This window comes from Sprattus sprattus (assembly GCF_963457725.1).
Source record: "Sprattus sprattus genome assembly, chromosome: 15".
In the NCBI taxonomy this organism is placed as follows: domain Eukaryota; kingdom Metazoa; phylum Chordata; class Actinopteri; order Clupeiformes; family Clupeidae; genus Sprattus; species Sprattus sprattus.
In genome coordinates this window covers 9,504,277-9,514,276 of record NC_137913.1, presented here as the reverse complement: position 1 = coordinate 9,514,276, position 10,000 = coordinate 9,504,277, and the positions used below count along the sequence as shown (strand labels likewise).

The 10,000-nt window shown below is 48.0% G+C and overlaps 1 protein-coding gene across 1 annotated transcript in view; it reads right to left on the bottom strand.

The window, feature by feature from the left end:
- Positions 1–6,090, bottom strand: part of mvb12bb (multivesicular body subunit 12Bb) — a gene marked incomplete at both ends in the record, with an annotated part of 48,520 nt that extends 42,430 nt beyond the window's left edge. The window contains one exon of the mRNA XM_080852149.1: positions 5,980–6,090. Within this exon, the coding sequence (XP_080708275.1) occupies positions 5,980–6,090 (111 nt within the window). The remainder of the gene's footprint in view (positions 1–5,979) is intronic.
- Positions 6,091–10,000: the final 3,910 nt, after the last annotated feature.

The window sequence follows — 10,000 nt, the reverse complement described above, 5'->3', positions numbered from 1 at the left end:
GTTAATAACCTTGGCAAGTGTAAAGGTGTGTGTGTGCGTGTGCCTGTGTGTGTGTGTGCGTGTGAGGAAGCCTCAGAGACAAGTGACTACCAGGAGAAATATCTCCCCTTCCCCCTCCACCCCCTTCCTTCTCCTCCTCCTCCTCCCCTTCCTCCTGCTCCTGCTAAGCCATAAGCACCCGGCACCAGTGTTCACGTTAGCCGGCTATGGCCGGACATTGGCCGATTGAACGCATGAATGGCCGGTATAATAAGATGTAAACGGCCCAAATGTCCGATAGAAAATATGTATGTAGGCTATGATTAATCAGTAACATATGAAAACAACAAAACAACTGTAACATAAACCTGAATATAATCAGCCTGCTATGTTAAAAAAGTTCTAAAGCAGATTTGGATTGCATTCGGAACATGCGCTGGTCGAGGTTCCGCAACACACGCAGGCTGGTTTCCCCGCTAAAAACTGTTCACTAAAATAAACAATAACAAAATATCAAAACGGCTAAGCAGACGTCTCTCGGTCAGTTCTTCAAAAAGACAACTGATAGCCTTGATAGGCCTAATGATTCGTCAAGAAATTATTCGACTCCAAGTACATCATCCGAGGCCCCGACGGATTTAGGAAATGCGCCTGCCAAAAAACTTAAAAGGAGTTTTAAAGCTGAATGGCTCGAGCAATTCCGTTGGCTAAGGTCGGAAAAGGTGGATGGTCGAGACACAATGTTCTGTAGCATTTGTGAGAGAGCAGGCAAGTTAAATGGCTTTATGAAAGGCTCCATGAATTTAAAATGATCTGCCTTAGTTGACCATAGCGAGTCGTCTGACCACAGAGCCGCTATGTCCCTAACACCGCAGCAAAGTGCAATGAGAGTGCACTGCGATAACGCCACTAAATCTAAAAGAGACGCACTCGTGGCACAAATGAAAGTGGTGTATCATATGGCTAAACGTGACATCCCAAGTAATCAGTTTTGCGGATTGACAGAATTACTTGAGTGTTTGGAAGCTCCTGATTTTTTTAAAATTTGTGTCGTTTCTCATTTGGAGTTTTGGTGGTTATTTAATTAGGCTATTAGTGAATAACGTCCGGTAGACATTCCAAATGGCCGATATTCTGGAATAGCGTCGGACATTTGCCCGGCCAAGAAAAAGTCTAGCGTGAACCCTGCCCGGCACATCACTGACACTGCTGATAAACAACCCCAATGATTAGAGAAGCAAAACAAGGCAAGCAGGGCGATGGAGAGAGGAGGAGGAGAGGAGCGAGAGAGGAGGCGCACGACAGGCAGGTGAGATGAGCGAGATAGGCAGGGACGCTGAGTGGAAAGGAGTGGGACTGGGAGATGGGAATGGGGGGATGCAGAGAGAGGGAGGAGGAGAGGAAGACAGATAGACAGACCAGGAGAGGAGAGCCGACAGGGGGAGGAAAGAGAGACAGAGGAGAGAGAGTTGGGGGTCGTCCAGGCTTCTCCAGCGGTCTCGAGCTCACTGATGGGTCCCAGGAGGAGTCTATACATCACACACACACACACACACAAACACACACACAAACACACACACCTCTCCTTACAAGACAGGCCGTCTGAGCCAGTTTTTCCAGGTCAGTAGCCAGCGCATCTTGTCAGTGTAAACAAAGGGAGGGCGGTGAGGAGCCAAAGTCAAGCAGGAGAGCATCGAGGGCACACACGCACACACACACACACACACACACACACACACACACACACACGCCAGGCAGACACCTCAGGCGTCAGCTCACCACCACGTGCCAAGCATGCCAAACGCCAAATACCAGGGGGAGAGGGAGACTGGGAGAAAGAGATGGGGAAAGGTAGACAGTGGGGAAGAGAGAGGAGAGAGAGAGAGAGATGAGACAAGGTTGTGAGGAGGAGGGGGGGAGAGAAAGAAGAGTGGACAAAGGGGAGAGGGAGAGAGAGAGAGAGAGAGAGGGATACAAGTGGGAACAGGAGGAGAGCACAGAAGGAGAGGCCTGACAGGGTGTGAGGGGAGGAGAAGAGAAGAGAGGAACAAAAAGTTCTGGTGTTCCATCTCACTTCCTGTCCATTTCATTCTCATCACGAGTGTTTGGAGTGTGTTTGGAGTGTGTAATGCTGTTTTGGACACACATCACGAGTGTTTGGAGTGTGTGATGCTGTTTTTGGACACACATCGCGACTATTTGGAGTGTGTGATGCTGTTTTTGGACAAACACTGCAAGGGACTATTTCACACCTGAGTGCCATCACTGGTGAAAATATCCAATAAATCTGACTTAAGTTTAAAGTGTTTGTGTGCGTTTCTTTGTGCTTCTTTATGTGTGTGTGTGTGTGTGTGTGTGTGTGTGTGTGTGTGTGTTTGTGTGTGTGTGTAAAATGTCTCCTGTAGTCTCACACCACAATTTAGATGTTTGTAATCAGTCTGCAGATAATGCGGTCTGAATTAATTCCAGGAGGCTCACTACTTCCTCCTCAGCGCTCCACTCCACGGTGGCTCCTCCCTCACACACACACTGGGTATCATGTCACTTCCTCTGGGAGGTCAAACAGTCCAAGCTCCTCCCTCACACACACACTGGGTATTATCATGTCACTTCCTCTGGGAGGTCAAACGGTCCAAGCTCCTCCCTCACACACACACACTGGGTATCATGTCACTTCCTCTGGGAGGTCAAACAGTCCAGGCCCGTAGCACTGACTCATAAGGTTAAGCCCATAAACCTGAGCAAAGTCTAATAAGTCACACATCTTTGATGGATCTATCTTTGATACAAATCTTATATTCAGTGCATAACAGGGCCACAGGTCTCCGGTTGGAAAGCAGACATAAATCAACCCCTTCTTTGGCAAGACTGTTGGAGCTGCTCGCTGACAGCTGTGAGAAAGAGACCCAACTCTGAATCTCACTCAGAAAAGCCCTTACCAATGAAACCCCACATTTTCTTATAGAAATCTGCCAGGAACTCGGCCAGTAGACAGCTGTTGTACAGCTACAGTCACTTCTTGAAGAGTGAATGCAAATAGCATGTGCCTCTGTTGTGGGCTGATCTGTGGGAGATATTGCAGGATGTCCCCCATACTCTGAGGATCTACTCTCTTTGGTGTGTGTGTGTGTGTGTGTGTGTGTGTGTGTGTGTGTGTGTGTGTGTGTGTGTCCAATACTCTGTGGATCTACTCTCTCAGCAGCATACAAGTCTGTGTACAAATCACTGCCCACCTCACCTCACACATCTCAGAAGGGTCAGAAGTTTTTCCTTCCATTTTTAAGACTGAGCATTTCTTTTCCTGCCCAGTCTTCTTCTCCAAACTAAAAAAAAAAGACCCAATAAGATATCTCTCACTGTGATGAACCTGCTTCAGATTAAGCTGAGTGCCCACCTTTCCGGATCTCTGTGAACAAGCCTTTTTTTCCCCCCTTAATGCGGTTAAACTCTTTTAAAGACAGAAACGCTGGCGTTTAGGCAAAACATTGTAACCAACGGTCTTGCGCGCTTTTTTTCACTGACATCACAAACTTAATATACTGAATATACACAAACTTAAAATACTGTTCTACCTGGCCTCTTCACTAATCTCTCCGGCCTTCCCTTTAGATCTACACTGTCTATCGGGGAAAGAGAAAGAGAGAGAGAGAGAGAGAGGGAGAGAGAGAGAGAGAGAAAGGGAGAAAGGGAGAGAGAGAGAGAGAGAGAGAGAGAGAGAGAAAGAGCAATACAGTTAAGTTATGCAGATGTATTTGAAACTCAGGCATCTTTAGAGGGTATGTTTGTGTGATAGTAGCAGACTCCAGAGTGTGTGTGTGTGTGTGTGTGTGTGTGTGTGTATAGCAGGCGGAAATGCTGTCTGCAGCACAGGCTGCGCCATGTGTTGGTGCCCAGAGTCAGGATGCCAGTGGGCACCACCTCAGCCTAGTGCCAACTCCACCATCCTCCACCAGAGACTACAGCAGCGGGTAGGGCAGGGCAGGAAGAGAGACAGAGGCAGGAGGAAGAGAGAGAAGAGGAGAGGAGAGGACAGGAAGAGAGGAGGAGAGGAGGAGGGAAGGAGAGAGAGGAAGAGAGGAAGAGAGGAGATGAGAGAAAGAGAACATGCTGCCCCTGAGCTGTGCATTCCTTTGTTTGCATTCTGCTTAGTTAAATTCACAAAACATCTCTCTGTCTCTTCCTCCTCCTGTTGTTTTTCTCATGCATCCTCTTCCTCTCTCTCTTTCTCTCTGTCTCGGCAACACAGGCACACACACACACACACACACACACACAAACACACATACACACACACACACACAAATACATGCACACACATACACAACACACACACACACACACACACACACACACACACACACACACACACACACACACACACACACACACATACACACACACACACATACACACACACACACACACACACACACACAAATACATGCACACACATACACATACACACACACACACAAACATACACACACACACACACAAACACACACACACGAAAGCACACACACACACACACAAACACACACACACACACACACAAACACACACACACGAAAACACACACACACACACACACACACACACACACACACACACACACACACACACACACACACACACACAAACACACATACACACACACACACACACACACAAATACATGCACACACACACACACACACACACACACACACACACACACACACACACTGAGAGCTCCCGGGGGCCATTAATAGTCCTGTCCTAGTTTCTGCGCTCTGTGCTCCAGATTGTTCAAACTTGCTGAGGAGTCAGAATGCTGGCAAGCCCTCCGCTTGGCCCTGAGTCGGCGACAAACAAACATGGCATCCCCTGCGCCGTGCCCCACCACCCCAAAACAAACACGCCATTCCAAGCACCATGCCCCTACCACCCAAAACAAACACGGGGGCCACAGTCCACGGAGGGTTGTTAAGCCCCAAGTACCCCGGGGGAAGACTGCGGGGCAGCCAGCATGGAGCCGGGGCAGATCGGGCAGGAGAGACCATCATCAAAGTAAACTTCATGAATATGTTATGGCCTCTTTCTCTCCCTCTGTGCCTGAGTCTTCCTGCTTGCCTGGCAACATCCTCGATCACAGCTTTCACACTCCTCTCTCTTCCCCCCTTCTCTTCACAAGGCTTGTAAAGTGATAATTTCCTTCACCTGTCTTTAGTCCAAACCGCTTCAACACCAGATTGAGTGACAGCCGAGTCAAAGGGACGGTTATTATGCGTTCACACTGTTAATTGCTAGAAAAACAAACTGTCACAGCTCCCTGTGATGTGTGTGTGTTGTTATTGTGCTGTTAATGAAGCAGACAAATCTAAAAATATTGACGGAGATGTCAAGTGGCTCAACAAAGCGCAAAAAGTGAACATGCCTCCTCTTCAACTCTCTTCTTCTTGTTTTCCAAAGAGAATCCTTAAACACACACACACTTCACCCCCCCACACACACACACACACACACACTGTGAAAGAGCACTGCTTACAGTGTCTCCTCTGCCACTGATGTCAACTGGCAATGAACAAAGCCCACCGCGCGTGAACTAAAGCTAATTTATTAACACGGCAAACGGCAAAATCATGCTGTTAATTTAATACCATGAGCAGGATCCTAAGTGCAGGATCCTAAGTGAGTGGGTCAGCACACTGCTCCCACAAGCTTCACAATAGCTTTAGTTTATACTCCCGCACGCTTCTCGGTAGCTATAACACAATGCCCCCACACACCTTATGATAGCTTTAGCTGAATAGTCCCACACACTTCACGATAGCTTTAGCGCAATGCCCCCACACGCCTTATGATAGCTTTAGACGAATAATCCCACACACTTCACGATAGCTTTGGTTAGCTTGCTTTTTGCTTGTTGCCCTGCTTGTTGCTCGTTGTCAATGACATCAGGGCCCAGTGAGCATTAGTTTCTGTCAGCTCACTCATATAGCATAGAGCAGGGTTACTCACCACATAGAAATCCGCAGGTGCCCCGTTTTTGGACGCAACCACCCCAACTGCAGTGATGGGGTCAGAGGTCGCGGGGGGCTGCGCTCTGGACGCTTCCTGCACCTCAGGCATAGTGTTGTTGGGGAGGGGAAACTCTGCAGACAAATACAGAGCACACGTCATCAAGTGTTGTTTTTAACAGTGGGAGGGCTCTTGACCTGGACTCCCCTTCTGTAAGAATGCTGGTGAAATCTGTGTGTGTGTGTGTGTGTGTGTGTGTGTGTGTGTGTGTGTGTGTGTGTGTGTGTGTGTGTGTGTGTAAGGGTGCTGGTGAAATCTGAGTGGCAGGAAAGCAGTGTGTGTGTGTGTGTGTGTGTGTGTGAGTGTAAGTGATCTTAATCAAGACACAATTGACTACAGTACATTGTGGGTGATGGAGGTGCAGTGTGTGTATGTGTGTGTGTGTGTGTGTGTGTAGTAGCAGTAGTAGTAGCAGTAGTAGTAGTAGTAGTAGTAGTAGGGGGTGGACCCTGACCACCCAGCTGTAAAGTCTGTGGTGAAATTTGGGGTTGTCATGCATGTGTGGGTTTGTTTGCGTGTGTGTGTGTGGGTTGTCATGTAAAGGCCCTGGAGAGATTCGGGTGAGATGGGGGTAACATGCATGTGTTTGTGTGTGTGTGTGTGTGTGTGTGTGTGTCGGTGGGTGGGGGTGGGGTTCCTATAAATTCCCTGGAGATATTCTGGTGAGATGGTTGTGTAATGCATGTGTGTGTGTGTGTGGGGGGGGGGGGGGGGGGTCTGTCATGTAAAGACCCTAGAGAGATTCGGGTTGAGATGGGGGTGTCATGAATGTGTGTGTGTGTGGGGGGTGAGTAGGGTGCTCTGTCATGATGACGGACGCCTGGGTGTGCGCGGTTCTGCTGGCGCTGTGGCTGATGAGTGATGGCGTCCTGACTCACTAATGGGGACGAGTGTGAGCGAGCCGCTCCCCCTACAGTCCCTCCGCCAGGATCATTTATACCCCCAAATAAGCTGCGCAGACACACACAATAGCACTGACCAGGCTCCAATTAGCCCAATAATTAATTACGGCAAACCTCTGCTCTTAATGAGCCCAGACATATGGATGAGCCCAGGTTAGATGGCCTGCTTGGGCCGAGATGCTGCTTTAAGGAGCGCAACGCTGCTCCACTCTCGGGGTGCCAGGCTCAGATGCCCCCCCCCCCCTCCCCCCCCACAAACTGGCACAGGGCACGTGACACCGTAGCCAAGGAGGGGGTCAGAGGTCAGCATGTCAGCTGATCCCCGGAGATTTAAAAACATCATCAGAGGTCAGCATGTCGACTGATCACAGGAGGATTTAAAAACATCATGCCAAGCCAATCCATGGCATCATAGCCAGGGCTAGGGTACGGCTCAGCATGTCTGCTTATGAGCGGAGGATTAAAACACCAGGCCAAGCCATGCCAACTGGCCGGAGAACGGGTGATACATCACTGTGAACTGGGGATAGTGCCCCATCCTCCGGTGAATCGCAGTTTCATGCAGTGAGCAGAATCACTCTGCCCAGTCCACTCCAATTAGCATTCCCTGTGGCGCGCTCTCGCACGCAATATGGCCATTTATGGAGCAGAAGAAAGATGGAAGCCGGGGAGTCTTCTCGCTAATGACAGACGACTCAGACAACGCGGAAGGCAATTAAGGGCCATCCAGTGAAGTCACCCAAGAACTGCACACAGGCACTCCAATATTTTCAAGGAAATCTAGATCAATTGTTGTCTATTTCTGTTCCAATAAGCGTTGGGCTAATGGCGGCTGGTCGGACGGGTGGCGTCTTTGGGGTTTCTCGTTTACCATTTGATTAAATTACGCTTAAAGAAACCTACCGGAGTTAGCGATGCAGTAATTGCATTCAATCTAAATGTTTACTGAATTTATTGTAATTACATTTATTGAATCTTGGAGGATTTACTGGGTATGTAGTTCTTCTGCCCTGAAAAAGTTCATTGGAGGAACTTATTAGTGGGACTCTGGGCAGCAAATTAGCTTAGAGAGGGAGAATGATTTCTTTCTTGTGTTAATTTGCGCCCTAATCAATCCGGCTTTTCCCAAACTGCCACGCGTTGTTCGGAGCAAACTGACTTTAATTGGAAAATAGCGGCCCAGTCAGGCAGACTGAGAGACACGCCGCAGTCGCTAATGACACACACTCATCTTAGTGGAGTGACATTAAAGAGCAAACTCTGTGTGTGTGTGTGTGTGTGTGTGTGTGTGTGTGTGTGTGTGTGCGCGTGTGTGTGTGCGTGTGTGTGTGTGCGTGTGTGTGTGCATTAAGGGGGGAGGGGGTGAGACACACTCATCTTGATTTAGTGACATTATAGACCAAACTGTGTGTGTGTGTGTGTATGTGTTTAGAGCGTGACATTAAAATGTTTTCAAAGCAATGAGAAGGCCAGCCACAGACAATAGATACCTGCCAAAAGGGTAGCAGCTGACTTTAAACCGATTCATCTGTGGCCCTTACATACAGAGAGTGGTACAGTAGCCTACATAAATAACTAGCGCATAGCAGAATAACCTCCTATATCTCCCAACCTTGCCACATAGTTGGGGATGGTATACAGCCTCAACAGGCGTCAGTGGACAGGTCAATTATGAATACTCGCATGGTGCATCATCCCCAGCGCGGATAGGCAGCTTAACAGAGTCTAGGGCCACTGGTCTGGTTCATAAATGTTCAGAGCACAGTCATTACTAGTCTAATGCCTTATGCCGCGTTATAGTGCGATATGTAGCCTAATATAGTTCAAACTGACCTGGCCTGAATTCAAATGTCTTGACGAATGGATCACAGGCTCCTTGCAGGCAAAGTAAATCACATAAATCACATAAACAAAGACAGTGAACGTTAATATTCATGTAAACTGACATTAGAAGCGTGGCTGTAATAGAAAAACAATTAGTTAAAATGGATGACATGAATTTGCCGTTATTGAGACTGAAGCAACATAAGGAACACCGAGCTGGGCGAAACGAAAATTAGGTTTTAAAAGTTAGAATTTAGGCTGTCACGTCGAGTGAAGCACTTAAAGAAGTGCCGAAATGCTAACTCATTGTTAACAATAAAAGGTAGGCTGTATGGTTAAAGGAAGAATGACATTTACAGAAGGATATGGAAACACAAGAGCTTAGCAGAATGCAACAGTATTTCTCCCTCAGTGAAGCCTTACCAGGTGGAGTTAACTTCAACGAAATGCTTTGTTCCGTTTTCCTTTTCTCCCTCTACCTCTTTAAACGGTGACTTAAACCTCTTCCGGAATTATTGGCAGTTATCATGAGCGTTGGAAATGATTAACGTCCCGCCCGAACAATGACCTCATTTTTAGCTGGGCGGTATGCACGGAACACCTGTTCTCTAATGGCGCGCTCGCGGCAGGTTGGCTGCGTGTTACCGCTGCTTCTGGCGTTGATGATGGTGGTGATGATGATACCGATTATGATGATGATGACGACGATGATGATTATAAAGATAATGATGAAATCCACCCATCTGCTCTCCTGTTATCACATATCACATACCCCGTTCTGTTGTCCTTGTAAGGTGTTTGAACGCTTCTATTGTACTATGGCCTTCCTAGTAGGGAAGCTCAAATGCCTGCCTATTAATCATCTCCGTGAAATACGCAGTAATGCTGCTGGCGGCCGCAGCGACAGCGTATGTGAAGGTCTCTCTGGCTGCATGTCCAGCACGGCTAAAATGGGCCATTTTAGGCACTGATTTACACTGTGGAGTGTCCCTCAGCTTCATGTTACACATTATCCAGCAAAGAAAAGAGATTTGACATATGAGACTGAAACATTAACCTTGGACAGGAGTCGTCCAGGACACCCCGCCCATTGTCATACTCTGAGCCAGGACACATCGGGATGGGAGGGACTTTTTGTCAGAGTTTCCCACGACCCACAAATCTGACTCCATACCAGCACAGACAGGATGGCAAAATGCTACAGTGAAAATATCCCTCCAAACCAACATGGATGT